General features: G+C 39.4%; 1 protein-coding gene across 15 annotated transcripts in view; it reads right to left on the bottom strand.

The window, feature by feature from the left end:
* Rnf111 (ring finger protein 111) overlaps positions 1-15760 on the bottom strand; it is a 122930-nt gene that overhangs the window by 17614 nt on the left and 89556 nt on the right. For all 15 annotated transcript variants that reach the window (XM_013076241.3, XM_013076237.3, XM_013076236.3 and 12 more), the window contains 4 exons: positions 13721-13847; positions 10509-10672; positions 9098-9292; positions 3454-3773 (listed from right to left, as the gene is read on the bottom strand). In XM_013076241.3, coding sequence (XP_012931695.3) covers positions 3454-3773; positions 9098-9292; positions 10509-10672; positions 13721-13847 — 806 coding nt within the window. The remainder of the gene's footprint in view (positions 1-3453; positions 3774-9097; positions 9293-10508; positions 10673-13720; positions 13848-15760) is intronic.

The following is a 15760-nucleotide window of genomic DNA, read 5'->3' as shown; positions in this document are numbered from 1 at the left end:
AGCTTGGACTGTGAAAATTGAACTGGTTTTCAAGATGCATTATGTAAAGGTACAATTCCCAATGTGAAATACAATTGTGTTGTATACCTACAACGTACCGATGAAAGAATTTAATACCAAAAAAAAAAGAAAATTGAACTGGTTTTATACTTAAAATCTAAAGTCAATTTTTTTTTTTTGGTACCGGGGATCAAACTCAGGACCTTGCACTTGTGGGGCAGGCGGCAGAACTCCTGAGCTAAATCCCTGGCCCTAAAGTCAATTTTTTAAAAATCAAGCATAAGATCATTATCACAAGGGCTGGGGATTTAGGCCAGTGGTTTTGCCACCTGCTGCGCAAGTGCAAGGACCTGAGTTCGATCCCCAGTATCAAAAAATAAAAAAAATAAAAATTATTTTAAGGTCTATTTCTCTTGCGTTATCAACATCTGAGAGAGAAATAAAGTTTATATATTCTCTTTCACCCAAAGTTCTCACCACTAATTCACAAGTCCTTAGAAAAGACATCATCACACCACTGAAAACTTGAAGGTTCTAGTGAAAAATGTGCCAAATTTCTAAACTCTTATAGCAAGTGTTCAACAGGAACTCTAATAGTGAAACAAATCTACAAGATTATTCAGCCTAAATCACAGATTAGCTTTGCCTTGCTTGACAAAAACATTAAAGATCAAGCCAATGCTTCCTTTTATTAGGAATCTGATTTGTGGGAAGGCTCATTTACTAAGCTGGGCAATAAACCAGAGTACAGAACTCGTCTCTACTTACCAGTACTTTTTTCCTCCAAAATGTTTGAAAAGTTCTAAATATGTAGGGCAACTATAGCCTACAACAATCTATGATGTATTTCAAAATAACTAGAAAAGTAGAGTCTGAAGGTTCCGTTCCTAGCATGGAGAAGTAAAAAATGTTTAAAGAAATGGAAACACTAATTACTGTGATTTGATCATTATTTACTGTTTATACATATCAAATTACTAGATTGCTCTCCATAAATAGGTACAATTATGTGTCCATTAAATTTTTTTGGAGGGGGTACCAGGGATTGAACTTGGGACCTTGAGCTTGGAGACAGGTGGCGGAACCACTGAGCTAAATCCCCAGCCCTAAATTTTTTTTTTTTTTTTAGCAGAATAAAACATGCCTTTATTTTACCTGCTGTGTTTTTAATATCAATCTTAAAGTAATGATGAAAAGGATAGTTTTTTTCAATGTGAATATTTTGGAATATGGTAAAATATCCTTGGCACTTCAAAATAGTATAATGGCTAGTTCCTATGTATCTTCACAAAACTTGCCTGAATGCCAAGTCATTAGATGCATTTCCGACCTTTTGCTGATATTTTAATGATGGTGATGCCAGCCAGAAATGTTGTGAGGAATATCAAGTTAGTGATGGTGAAACATTGGGAACACAGTGTAGCTCAATCTTTTGTTTTTTAAGGTGCAGTGATTTCAGTCTCTAAATGTAACTTCAGGCAGTCTGTTTAGCTATGAGGCACAGACTGCAATTTATCTGGTACTAATGGACATACAAAGCTGAAAATTATTCATGGGGAGGCAACATTCTACTAAAAACCTGTGTATAAACCACAAATTCTCGGGGCTCACTTTTCCAGTCCTCAAACTGCAGTACACTCCCCCTCCTCACGCTCTTTAATCTTCTTTCCTCAACTCCTAAACTTCCCCCCGCCCCTCCCTAAATTTTTTTTAAAACAGTCTTCTTCTGTCGTTCAGGCTGGCCTTGAACTTTCAGCAATTCTGTCTCAACCTCCCTAAAATTTTTTAAATCCTACATAAAACTTTCAACTTATTCCCAAGCAGATTATCTAAATAACTGCTTCTTTGTATTCTTCTTTTTTCTCTGTTTTATTGAGTAATTTAAATACATGTTTACTGCTTACGTTCCACATAGCTGTGGTTTTATAAATACAATTAAAGAAAATAAAGATTTGGTGTCACATATGGAATTACATACAGGAACTGTTCCATATTGGAAGCTGAGGAACTGGAGATGAAGAAAACCAGGATAACCATTTGTTATTAGCACAGATTATCCAGTCCTCAGAGGAACTATGGCAGTCTTCTTACTTTCAGTGGGCTCTACACTCAGAAGACAACAGAAAAACTGGAAGGGAGGTAAAGGTACAGGAAAAACTAAGTGAGGGAGAAAGGGAAGAGTGCTAGCCCGGCATAGTGGCACACCTTTATAATCCCAGCACTCAGGAGGCTGAGGCAGCAAGATCACCGTGAGTTCATAGTCAGCCTGGGCTGCACAGGAAGACCCTGTCTCAACCCTCACCCAAAGCCCTTCCCAAATGGGCAGGCACCTCTCTTCTATGCTGTGTGTACACAATCAAGTAAAGGACTGCCCTATATGTTAAGGCAGCAAACACAATGCATGCCTGCAATTCAGGTAAATGGGGTTTAGGAATAATACTGTGGGCAGGCATGGTGGCACCTGCCTGTTCCCCCAGCACTCTGGGAGGCTATGGTAGAAGGATCATAAGTTCCTAGCCTAGCCTGGGCCATCTAGCCCACATGAGCCCCTGTTCCAAAATTAAAAAGCAGGTATTTTAGGAAAGGTCAGATGACAGAGAAAAGCAACTGTTCTGAATTTTCCTTTTCACTTGATTTAGTCTGTGATCAATAGGAATTTAGTATTATTTGACATTTTAAGTGCTCACTAAAAATACCAACTCATTTAATCATAATTTTTCTTTTTTTTGCTTACATTTCAATTTTCTAAAAACCAAAAACCTCACCTGCTCCTAAGAACATATGCTGCAGGTCTGCATCTGAGAAAGCTACTTATGTCTAGATTCATGGAGGTTACAATGAGTTCTAGAGTCACACATAGAAAAAAAAAACAGGAAATTTTCTAATTTTTTGTGAATCAGGTAGACAGTTTTAGCATCTTATTTGAAATAAACTCCCAAAGATGAGATTTAAATATATTTAAGTAAAGACATCAAAAATCATTTCAGAATAAAAAAGTGATTTTTAGATTAAACATTATTTCTAATTTAACTTTCCCTTCTCCTCCACCCGCCCTGGGATTGAACCCAAGGCCTTGCAAAAGGTAGGCAAGCACTCTGCCAGTGACTGACTTTCCCAGCATCTTTAACTTTTGAGACAGGGTCTCATTAAATTTTCCAAGATGGCCTCAAACTTGTGGTCCTCCTGCCTCAGCCTCCCAAGTACTGGGAGATTGAAGGTATTCCCCACCATGCCTGGACTCCATATTCTTGTTCCCCTCAATTATTTGCAATAGGAAAATCCTAGGTATTTAATTTAAAAAAAACTCACATACCACTAAATTAGGTCATTTTTACACGCAAGAAAATTAAGTGCATAAAACTTCTCATTAGGGTTTTTTTCCTTCTTCCTAATGGCACCACAAACAAAGGAAGGAAAAGGAGGAGGGAGGAAGACTCTTCAAATTCCACATACCTGGTCATGGTAGCTGGTACTAGAGCCACTATTTCCCCCACAGGGCACCTGTACTTGTGGAGGTCTTTCCACGGGGCAGGCAGGGTCACTGAAGGTAGGAGAAGCCGGAACAGCTGGGTGGGGAGGATGGTGGTGGTGGTGGTGGTGTTGGAAATGATGGCCGTGCTGCTGAAAGCAGCCTGTGTGTGCGTGTCCCAGTCCGTGGAGATTCTGTGATGGTCCTCCGCATGGTGAGTGCTGGGGACAGCAGGAGGGGAGCCTTGGCATTGCAGGGGGACCAGTTTCTGTCATAGCACTAGAGGCAGTCCTTCTTGATTCGTCTTAAGACAGGAAACAAATAAAGGTAAATAATCAAATCATCATATATCACAGTATAAAAATAAGGGCTGTGTATAAATAAAAACTAAGAAATGTTCAGTAAATTCTAATCTTTGTAAATAAGATATAATATTGCCACATTCTAAAGACAGACATATAATTTGGAAAAGTGGTCTTCATTGGGTTTTCCTGAAATTCTAATTCTTCAAGGGGTTCATCATTTACCACTATGTATAAATCTGGCAATAGATTACCTCTTCCTAGATCAATACAAGTTATTTGTTATCAGTAAAATTCCATTTAAAAAACTCCAAACTATCATGGGATTCTTCCAATATACGGTACAGAGCAATGGATTTTATTAACACCTAACACCATGACTCATTCCCACATAGGGCAGGCTTAAAAATCTCACTTTTTTAAGAGACAGCCACCCAACTCAGACAATATCAAGCTAAGTCCAACCACCACTCTTTATTCTGGTAGTTTTTGTTGGAATCAACAGAAAATAAGCAGTGATGAAATAGAAAGAAAAGGTTCAAAGAGGTAGGAGAAGTGGGACGGGTAGGGGAAAGGAAAGAAGGGAAAGGAAAAAAATATGACAAAAGGAAAAAATGAAAACAAAGTCTTTGTAAATAGGGAAGGGTGGAGGGGGTGAAGGGAGGGCAGGGGAAAGGGGAAAAAATAAGAACCATGATACATCATATAAAGGTACAAGTTCCCAATGGTAAGTGTAAATGTATTGTATACCTAAAATGTATCAATAAAATAATTTAAGAAAATAAGCAGTGATAAGTGTTTGAAAATAAAATGTCTCATCATAATTGTCATGGGGGAAAACTGTATGAAGCCCAAAAGACCTGGACTCCAATCCTGAGGCTGAACACCTATTTAAGGAGAAAAGCATTAATAATGTGGCTTTAAACAGAAGAATGCAGTGAAAGTTCTTCTTCCTAGTGTACATTTTGGCTTCCAATTAAGTAGTTTATTTTCCTATAATCTAGAACCTATTTCTTAAACAGGACTGCAACCCAAATTAAAGAGAACTGAGTGGGCCTAGTTCGACATGCCTGTAATCCAGCTGACTGGGAGTCTGAGGCAGCAGAATTTCAAGTTCAAGGCCAGCATGAGCAAATTGGTGAGACCATGTTTCAAAATAAAATTTCAGCTGGCCATGGGGGCTCACACCTGTAACCCCAGCACTGGGGAGGCTAAGGCAGGAGGATCATGAGTTTGAGGCCAGCCTGGGCTACAAAGTGAGACCCTATCGCCAAAAATCAAAACAAACGAACAATAATAATACTAACAATGAAACTTCAAAAAAGGGCTGGGGATAACAGCTCAGTGGTAGAGAACTCAATGCTAGCTAGAGCTGTTGGCTAGCACATGAGAGGCCCTAGGTTTGATCCCCAGTACAGGGGGAAAAAAAGAAAAAAAGAAAAAGAGTCAAGTGTTCTGTCATTTGAGAGTAAATGACCATGAATTAGAAGTCATGTACAATGATCTGATTATATGAATAAAAAACCCTTTTTAGTTAAGATTAATCCATAAAGGGTCTACTAAAAATGAAACAATCAGAAGCCTGCATCAGAGAAATTAACTCCAGAGCTCAGAGACACTAAATTGGTCAGGGTCTCCACTGTCACTGTAGGGGGCAACTCCTGAGATGCATGCACAGGTTTAGTCATTCATCTGGCAAGTCTTCCACATAATAACAACATGGTGAAGGATCTACTAAAGGCAGTGTAGAATACAAAGGTGAAAACACAAGTCTTGGTCTCTAAAATTGCTTACAATATTGCCTGCCTTTGTCACTTTAACTCTCACAACTGGGACTATGCAGGCACAATGTAGGTGGCTTGATAAGCCCGTGCTATATCTGAGTTATCCTCACAAGGAAAAGAGGCAAGCATGCATGTGGTTAAGTGCTAAGGACAGAAAGACTCAAACTTTGGCCCTAACACAGCTCATCACCAATCATGGAAGAAAAAAATTGGGCTACAAAACAACCAGCATTGTAACAGATGATCTGGGTTCTAGTATTGCATAGAACAATAATAAAACAAGACTAAACTATTATTCTCCACTAAAAAGTAAGCTCTATTAGCATCAGATTTGTTGTGTTGTTCCCAGTGCCTAGAGTAATGCGTAATAGCACAATATGCAACAAACAAGTATTTCTTGAATGAATGAATATGCATGTGTCATTCAAAGAACACATGCAGAGGTCAGAAAAATGAAGTGATTTCAGCATGTTGAGTATGGGGTGAGTGCAGAATGGTCCAGAGGAGATGTTCAAGATGCTGGATATGAAAGCATAAAATCAATTCAGTGGTACCGGGTGAAGTGACAAACACTTGCGATCCTGGCACTGGGAAGGCTGAGGCAGGAGGATCACCACAGATTTGAGCCCAGCCTGGGCTACACTGTTGAGTTCAAGCCCAGCTTGAACTACATAGCAAGACCCTATCCTCCCACCTCCAACCCTCCCCCAAAAAAGTCAATGGTCTAGAAACACAGAATGGAGAGTCACTAGCATACCAGTGAGAGGTAGGAACACCACAGTTATGAGTCAGGCCAGGGAGAATAGAGATGAGAACATGAGAAAATGAATGTGTGAACAAGGTTATCACCAGATTTTTCAAAGCAAGTTTGTTCTTTCTGAAAGGATTCAGAAGCACAGTAGAACAGAGTTTAGGGTGACAAAAATCCACTCTGAGTAGACACAGACATAACACAAATGTACCTGTGCAGTACTGAGACTGGAACTAGTGAAGGTGCAGAGGCAAAGAGAATATAACTGCCGAAGTAAGCCAAGATCAAGAGAAAGACAAGGCAGTACAACACAAAGGGAGCAGAAGGACAGAAGAGTTAGAAGACCAAGAGTTAAGAGAAAAGGATAGGTATGGATACTCAGAAGTTTTCAGAAAGGTGCTAGAAGTTGTACAAGTTCATGCTTGAGAGCCTTCATTTTTTTTCTCTTTCCCCACCAGAGGTTAGTTTGGGCTGGCCTTGAATCCACTATGTAGACCAGGCTGGCCTCAAACTTGCAGCACTCCCACTGCCTCAGCCTCCCGAGTGCTGGGATTATAGGCCTATACCAGCATATCTGGCTAAGTTCAAATCTTCACTGGAAAGATTATTACTGACATCAGTCAAGGTATTTAACTTTCCAAGTTTCTTCATTTGTAAAATAGGGAGAGTAATGTTAACATAAAGAATATTTAAGATTAAATAAGCTGGACATGGTAGCACATGCCGGTAATCCCAGCACTCAGGAGGCTGAGGCAGGAGGATTGCCACGAGTTCAGGGCCAGCCTGAAGCACAGACTGAGACTCTGTCTCAAAAAAACAGAAAATAATAACACACAAAAGTAACATATACGATACCTCAGCAAATTAGTACATATTATACAGTCAATAAATACAAGTCCATTTTTATTCTGCCTACATTTTTTTCCCCAAAGAATGCAGTACTTAAAAACATTCCTGGGGGCCTCGGATTTACCTCAGTGGTTTCACCGCCTGGTGCGCAAGCGCAAGGACCCGAGTTCAATCCCCAGTACCAAAAAAAAAAAAAAGTACAAAAAAAAAAAACATTCCTGGGAAATCTCCTTAACATTGCTCAATTCTGCCTTTACAGTTCCAGAGAAGGGGAGTCCTTCCTAATCCAGATGCAAGTAATTTTCCAATCTGCCCAAGCCAAATTATAAGGATATTATAAAAGTTAAATGATATGCTATTAAAAACAGTAACTAATAAAAAATATAAGCATCTTTATTAAAAATCATGACACAGTCAATCTGTGACTACAGGGTCTACCATGTCCCTGGTAGCAGGCAGTTATCAAGTTCTACCTCTGCACCCCTGTCCAAAAGAGAATGCTAGCACAAGGCTCAGTAAAGCAGTTGACAGGAGAGAGCGAGATTAACTGTTTACACAAAAAATAACATGAAATAAGAGCTAACGTTATATAGTTCTTCAGGCCTGGGGGTGCAGTTCAGTGGCAGAGTACGTGCCTAGAACGGCAAGGCCCTGTGTTCAAGCTGTAGCATGGGGTGGGGTACACACAGGCAAACATCTTTGTGACCTTGAGTCAGGCAACAGGCTTCTTACACATAATGAAAAAGAACAAGCAACAACAGGGAAAAAAAAAACACCCACAAAATACTTCATACTCCCATCTGAGTATACATGGTGCTCAGAAACAGAATGGGTGTGAGCCCGGGATGTAGCTCAGTGGCACCCCACCTGCCTGGCAAGTGCAAGGTCCTGAGTTTGATTCCCTGTACCAGGGAAAAACCCAAAAGAAATAGAATTAGTGGGTCACACGGTAACTCTACGTTGTTTGGTTTTTAACAGCACTGGGGATTGAACCTCTGCACTGAGCTACATTACCAGCCTTTCATTTTTTATTTTGAGACAGGGTCTTGTTAAGTTGCACAGACTGAGCTTAAACGTGTAATCTTCCTGCCTCAGCCTCCCAGTCTGGGATTAGACATGCCACCACCCAGCTTGTTTAACTTTTTGCAAAACATTAAAGTGTTTTCAACAGTTTTGCCATTTTTCATTACTACCAGCATTTCACCAAGACTAAATTATTCTGTTTTATTTGTCATTTTGTAATTATAGCCTCCCTAATGGGTGCTTCATCATATTTCACTGTGGTTTGATTTGCATTTCACTAATGACCAGAGATGCTAAGTCCCTCCGCATGTGAGTCTTGAGTCATCTGTATAGCTTACTTTGAGAATAAAAAAATCTTTTTTAACCTGCGTTGCCTATGTTTTCGTGAAATTATAAGAGTTTTTATTAGCCAGATGTGGTGGTGCACACCTGTAATCCCACCGTGAAGGTTCATGAGGTCAAACTTAACTTTTTCTTTTGTTGCTAATACATTTGGTGTGACCCATTTAAATTTTCCCACGCTCTCTCTGATGAGCTGTAATACTTCGGTAGCTTGTAGTACAGAAAATCAAATATGAAATCATAGTCTAATTCAAATAAACACTACTTTGTTCTCATGAGGTTTATTAAAATGTAAGAATACACTTGCTAATACAGCAAAAACTTTAAACAAAACCAATACTGCTTTTCCTAACAAACGTCATGATGAAACGCATGCCTGTAATCTCAGCACTCTGGGAGGCTAACACAGAAAGATCACAAATTCTAGTCAAACTTGGCAACTCAACAAGACCTTAACTCAAAACAAAAAATTTTAAGAAGGCTGAGAGTATAGCTCAATGTGAAAGCTCTATCAATTCCCAGTACATCCAAAAAAAAGCCATGACCAGAAGTTCTGCAAACAAACGTTTTCACATACCTCCTATAGAAGTACCAGTTGTACTGTTGCTTGTAAGAGTAGGTGAAGTCTCTGATACTGTGGAAGGTTGGCTACTGGTGACAGCTGAAACAGTATCAGAGGCCTGCTCAGAGGTAGATGGATTTGAATTGTTAACGGAAGCACTAGTAGTTTGTGATTCCATTCTCACAGAAGTGGTTGGTACTACAGTAGGTTCTATAAAACATAAAACATCTACTTAGTATTTACAACAGATTAAATACAGGGTTATAGTTTAATCCAACCTAACATTCTTATGATAATTACTAAAATAAGCAAACGTTAAAAATATAAACTCTCGGGCTGGGGATTTAGCTCAGTGGTTCCGCCACCTGCCTCGCAAGCACAAGGTCCCGAGTTCGATCCACGGCTTCAAAAAAAAAAAAAAAAAAAAAAATATATAGATAGATATATATATATATATAAAACCTCTCTAATAAGTATAAAATGGAGCAAAGAAAACTTTCATGAAGTTAAGGTAATAGCCACTGTGTTCTCTCTTGCATGGTGCCCCTCCCTCACACTGCAGAGTGTACTTCTTCTCCTACATTTATTTGGCTCATACTAACTCTGCAGAGCTTTTTTCCTACCTTTAATAAAATTTTGCTACCATTAAAAAAAAAGTTAAAATGCCAACAGTAAACCGACATGTTCCTAAAATATGATTATTTCATTAAAAAATTCGAACACAGCCGGGGATTTAGCTCAGTGGTTCTGGCGCCTGCCTCCCAAGCACAAGGTCCCGAGTTCAGTCCCTGGTACCAAAAAGAAAAAAAAAAATTCTAATACACACATACATAATCTACTAATTTAGGTGAATAAAAAGTTTCTCAGATAACTAAGTTTCCTGACCCACCATAAAGAAGAAAAAACAAAAAGTAACAGATCTTCTGCTACACAGTCACAGGCTGTCAAGACAGTGTTACAAACTGCACCCAGCTTTCTGAATTCCAAGCTCAGACTGCCTGGACAGCAATTCTGATTTTACGGTTACAATATGACTATGGATAAATTATTTACCCACTCCCTGCATCTGCACCTGTAGAACTGGGAAAGGATTAGAATCTTCTCCACAGAAGCCTGAGGACAAATGAGTTCGCATCTGCAATGGGCCTCAAACACTGCCTGCACACACAGCAATCGCTTCATCATCATTAGCTATGATTTTTAATATCTACTTTAATCTCATTTCCATGCTTATTTGCAAAAATAGTTTTTGGTAATGTAAATAAATGTTACACAAAAAAGTTAGATATTGCTATTTATCAGTTTTCTAGTAAAAAATTAAATTATGAGTAAGTTAAACTACAAATATCGGATTACAAAGTGGCTGCTTAAGATATTTAATTTTACCAAATTCCCTTCAAAATTATACAATGCGACACCCACTCACCGTCTTCATCAACAGTGAGATCCACCACCTCTGCTGCACTCTGCCTCAGGGGCTGTATCACAGTAGAAACCCTACTGCGGCTCCGGGGCTCCTGTGCTCTACCAGTGTGGGAGCCTGAACCTTGACTCCAATGAGATCTGGAGTGTCCAAGGGTTGAACGAGACCTTAAATGATACAAATATTAAACTAGTAGACATAAGTAAACAGCAAACATTCAGTCAACACAGAAATCAGTAAGCTATTTTCACAAAACAACTTCGTGCAAAACTTCTCCAAAGAAATAATAGCAACAGAATTAAAAACTGATTGGCACAATGCCTGACACTCAGTAAACACTGCTCAATGAAGGAAGGCATCACCAACCTACTGACCAAAGAATTTAAGAAATTCGATGTTAGACCAAACATAGTATAAAATACACGATGCTAAGTCAGGTGTGGTAGTGCACACCTGTAATCCCAGCACTTAAAAGGTTGAGGCAGGAGGACTGCTTCAAATTCGAGGCCAGCATGGGCTACATAGTGAGTTCAAGGCCAGTCCGAAGGACATAATGAGACCCTTTCTCAAAAACAAACAAAAAACCCCACAAGATTCTGTTGCAAGAAGGCTGCTCTCTCTTTAATATTTAGTTTGTATATTCATGGAGATTATAATCACTTATTTATACCTTATGGTAATTCCTTAAATTATTCATTATTCATAATAAAGGAATTTAAAAACACACTACACACTATAATGCCCACATTACCTCTTATGCTATCCCAGGATGGTTTTACAAAACATGACTAGGGGATGGGGATTTAGCTCAGTCACCCTGCACCTGCCTCAAAAGTGCAAGGTCCTGAGTTCGACCACCGGGACCACAAAAAAAAAAAAAAGACTGGGAATCCTAAGCAGAGCTAAGCTTCTGGTATGGTCCTATGAGAATACAAAGAACTAAACGGGCACCAGAGAGATTTCCTGAGGTTACCAGAGATGAGGATACTATTGCTAGTTTTAATTTGGTAGCCAAAAGAAACATCACTTTTTTGAGCTCCTTCATGCTGTTAAACCACATGATCATGAAGTATAAACACCTAACATTTAGCATCTTTTTTTATTTTTTTGGTACCAGGGATCAAACTCGGGTCCTTGTGCTTGCGAGGCAAGCGGTGGAACCACTGCGCTAAATCCCCGGCCCATTTATCATCTTTTAAGAGCACAGTATCATACAGTTCTAAGATACTTGCAGAAATATTATTTGAAGGATTCATACTGATCTGGACAGAATATATACAGGGATAGTACAAGAATAGGCAGTCCTAAGACTCCGGGAGGAAAAATAAATCTGTTTTAGAAAGGTGAGATCAATAAAACAAATGCTTCTGCAGTATGTGTCCCTGCTGCTTAAGTAGAACACAGAGCTGCACAACCTCACTGTCTGCATGTGGGGGACGGGAGCAGAAGATGCACAGCTATCGGAGGCTGAGCTTGAGCATCACAAAAGAAGCCTCAAGTTCAAGGTGGGCTGAAAATGTCCTCAGCAAGTACACAACACATAAGTTTAACAAGGCGTTGATACTCTAAAGTGAAATCTCAAGAAGCCAGAGTACTAAGTTTGTGATACAACAAGTACAGGAAGAAATGTGCAGCTTGGACCATCATGGTAAACAAGTATCTCAGGATAAAATGGTTTTGTACAATGAGACAGATGATCATTAAAAAGGCCTTCGAAGGGAAGAGGGGTTGAAGGGTTAGAAGGTGAATGGGAAAGAAAGAAGCAGCAAGATATATCATGTACAGGAACTTAGCTTCCTATAATGAATGTTGTCATTACGTATATATATAAATATGTCCCAATAAAAAATGCCTGTGAAGCCAAGAGTCTGCAATGACAACTGGTACTCTTGTGAAAGCTTCACAGGATGTCCGAACTGCAAATATGGTACTGTATGGAGCACTGGCAAGAAACCTTGATATATGAGGAACACTATCACAGAGGCCTTAGTGGTCACTATTAGTAGCAACTGTGAAACAAATAAGTCTTCCCTTAAATACAAAGAGCCAAAAGCCAGATACACAGTGACAAAGATAAGGCCAGGCTTCTTGGGGCAGGCTTATAATCCCAGCCCTCAGAAGGCTGGTACAGGAGGACTGCTTGAGTTTTAGGCCAGCCTGGGCAACATAGTGAGTTCAAGGCCAGCATGAACTACTACAAAGTGAGACGTGATACTTTTGAAAAAGAGACAGAAAAAAAGGAGAAAGGGAGAGGCAAGGTGAGGGGAGGGGGAGGGGGAGGAGGGAGAGGGAAAGAGAGGAGAGGAGAGAAAAGGAGGGGAGAAAGGGAGAGGGAGGAGGGAAGAGAGGAGAGAGAGGCGGGAGGAGAGGGGAGAAAGGAGGGAGAAGAGAGGAGAGGGGGAAGGAGGGAGAGAGGAGAGGAGGGGAGAGAGGGGGAGAGAGGGGAGGGGAGAGAGGCGAGAAAGAGGAAGGAGGAAGAGGAAGGGAGGGGGAAGGAGAGAAGAGAGGGAACAGAGAGTGGAGAGTAGAGAAAGAGGAAAGAGGAGAGAGGAGAGAGGAGAGAGGAGAGAGGAGAGAGGAGAGAGAGATGAGAGAGATGGGAGACAGTTCAAGACCAGGCTGGACTACACAAGAACTTGCCTCCAGAAAACAAACAAACAAAACAATATATTTAAGTGCTTCATTCTATGCCATTAGAATTGGCACTCCAATGAGAACGTGGCAAGAGGAAAAAAAAGCACATTCTGGGTCCATTTGTAACATGCCTCAAAAACATAAACGTCTTTTTCTTTATAATCAATAATACACATTAACAACCAATGTTCAAACACATTTCTAACTTCATTCTAACACAAAAATTAAGATTGAGATAGATTAATCTGGTGTGACAAAAGTAATGGAGCAACTCTTTAGAGCACTGGTACCAATATATGGTGAGGCTGTTGTGAGCTGGGGTCTCTATGTTGCCAAGGCCAACCATGACCTTGCATCTCCAGCCTCGCCCTCTTGAGTGTCTGGGGTTACAGGTGTGATCTACTGTGCTCAGCACTTCATCGGTCTGCAGCCATCTAAAGCACATATGAATGCGGTGTTAGGGTGTGATGTGGGGTAAGAGGTCAGGGTTATCAAAAAGATTTTGCAAAGGGGCAAAATAATTTCCAGTTACTTATCAAAAAAATGAAGATTTTTCACTCATTTTTAAGTTCAGAACTGACCGACAGCTTTCCCCAACTGTTACAATCTCCACTTCACTGTCAGTTGAGGTAACATTAATTTCTTCATTGGCAGTGACCTGGGGAGTGAAGGAAGCTTCTATCACCACAACGTCTTCATCAATACTTCCTGGAAACAAAAAGGGAAAAACATTTGTTGGCTAATTGCTAGGCAGAAATCTGTATTTTTACTTTGCAGACTATGAAATTTGTACAAAAATAATGAAAGGAGGTGTAGTAATTTCTTTGGGGTAGAGAGATAACCAAAGAAGACTCCATGTGAGAGTTAAAACTGCTATAACTGCAGAAATTTTAAGTGTGACTGTAAAATACAGAAAGGGGAACATAAGCAACTGGTAGCAGATTTTGGGTTTGTTTTGGTTCTTTAAGATAGGGTCTCCATATGTGGCCCAGGCTGGGCTCACACTCACCATCCTTCTGCCTCTGCCTTTGCCTCCCGAGCACCACCAGATGCTTCTGATAGTAACTAGCATACATATGTTGAGTACTTATGGTGCTATGGTTAGTTTATGTGAATATGAGCTTTACAATTAAAATTAGGTCTGAGCTCCAAATGTTGTTTATTATGTGCTTGGCAAGTCTATTAAATTTTCTGAAGCTTCAGTTCTTAATAGGGATGCACATGCATGATTGTACACGTCACAAAGTATGTGCTTACAAATGGAAAATGTACAACTTACGTCGATGAATTTGTTTTCTTATTCTCCATATTCTTATGATGGGAAAAATTCTTATCCCAAACATACCTTGTGAGCTTTTAGCTGACATTTGTATTGCCAGGATGAAAGTAATAAAGACAGAAGTATGATTTTTCAAAGAAGTCTTTCAGGGCTGGGGATTTAGCTCAGTGGTTTCACCGCCTGCTGCGCAAGCGCAAGGACCTGAGTTCGATCTCCAGTACCAAAAAAAAAAAAAAGTTCCAAAGAAGTCTTTCAGTGTAAGACTTGTGAAGAATCAAGCAAGAATGGAACATAACTTGTTTTTTAATCACTTTTAAGTTTCACGTTGTTTTGAAACTAGTCTCCAAAGTTTCTGCAAGTTTTCCATCTTGCAAATCTGGTGATCAATAACGTTTACACCTTTCCTTGGACCAGCTCTCCTGGTAAAACCATTCTGTTTGTTTTTAACAACACAGCTAGTTTAGAGACCCGTACAAACAAAACTGCACAGTACTTGTCTTTTTTTGACTACTTCACTCCACATAATATCCAACAAAAAATAAAATATATACATACGTAAAGATCTGGACCCAAAAGTTTCTTGCAGTATATTCCCAATAGCCAAATACTAAAGACAATTCAAGTGTCAACAGCTTGACGAATAAATACAATGTAGTCTAATCACTGACTACTACAAAGGAACTGATAAAACAAATATGTAAATTAATTACTGATCAATGAATGAACCTCAAAAAATTATGCTAAATGAAAGTTAAGACATGAAAGACAATATATTATGATTTCATTTATATGAAATGTCCCCAAAGAAGTAGGTTGCACAGGACTGAGAATAACAGCAGGAACTGAAAGTAAAAGAGCAGGAAGAATCTTCCAGAATTGACAAACTCTAAAACTGTATTGTGATAGTTGCACAGTTCTACATTTACTAAAAAAGTACTCAATTGCACACTTTAATGAATTTCATTGTTAAATAAATTATACAATGAAAGTGGTTTTTATTTATTTATTTATTTTTTAAAAGGGAGACTTACATATGACTTTATTAGTAACTCCTTCAGGTGTGAAGCTGGTACAGTACATCGCTTTATAGGATGGGAAACATTCAAGAGATAAAAAGGTTGAGAAGGGTAAAACTGAGATTTCAGCGTGTGGTCTTTGAAGTGAAGTGAGAGAAAGAAAGGTACTTGTGCTTTTGCTGGTGTATATCAGTAGATAGTCTGTCTTTCATCTCTGTGTTAGTGTTTCTCCTGCCAGTATTATAGATGTATGGTAGACCCATCCTGTCAGAAATACGAACATTTTGGAAAGTATTCATGTAAATCTTTTGTGCCAACAAAAAAGT

Source organism: Heterocephalus glaber, unplaced genomic scaffold (genome assembly GCF_053883595.1).
Source record: "Heterocephalus glaber isolate CG9 unplaced genomic scaffold, H.glaber_assembly_v1.0 deba00001689, whole genome shotgun sequence".
Classification (NCBI taxonomy): Eukaryota; Metazoa; Chordata; class Mammalia; order Rodentia; family Bathyergidae; genus Heterocephalus; species Heterocephalus glaber.
This window is presented reverse-complemented; position numbering and strand designations above follow the sequence as displayed.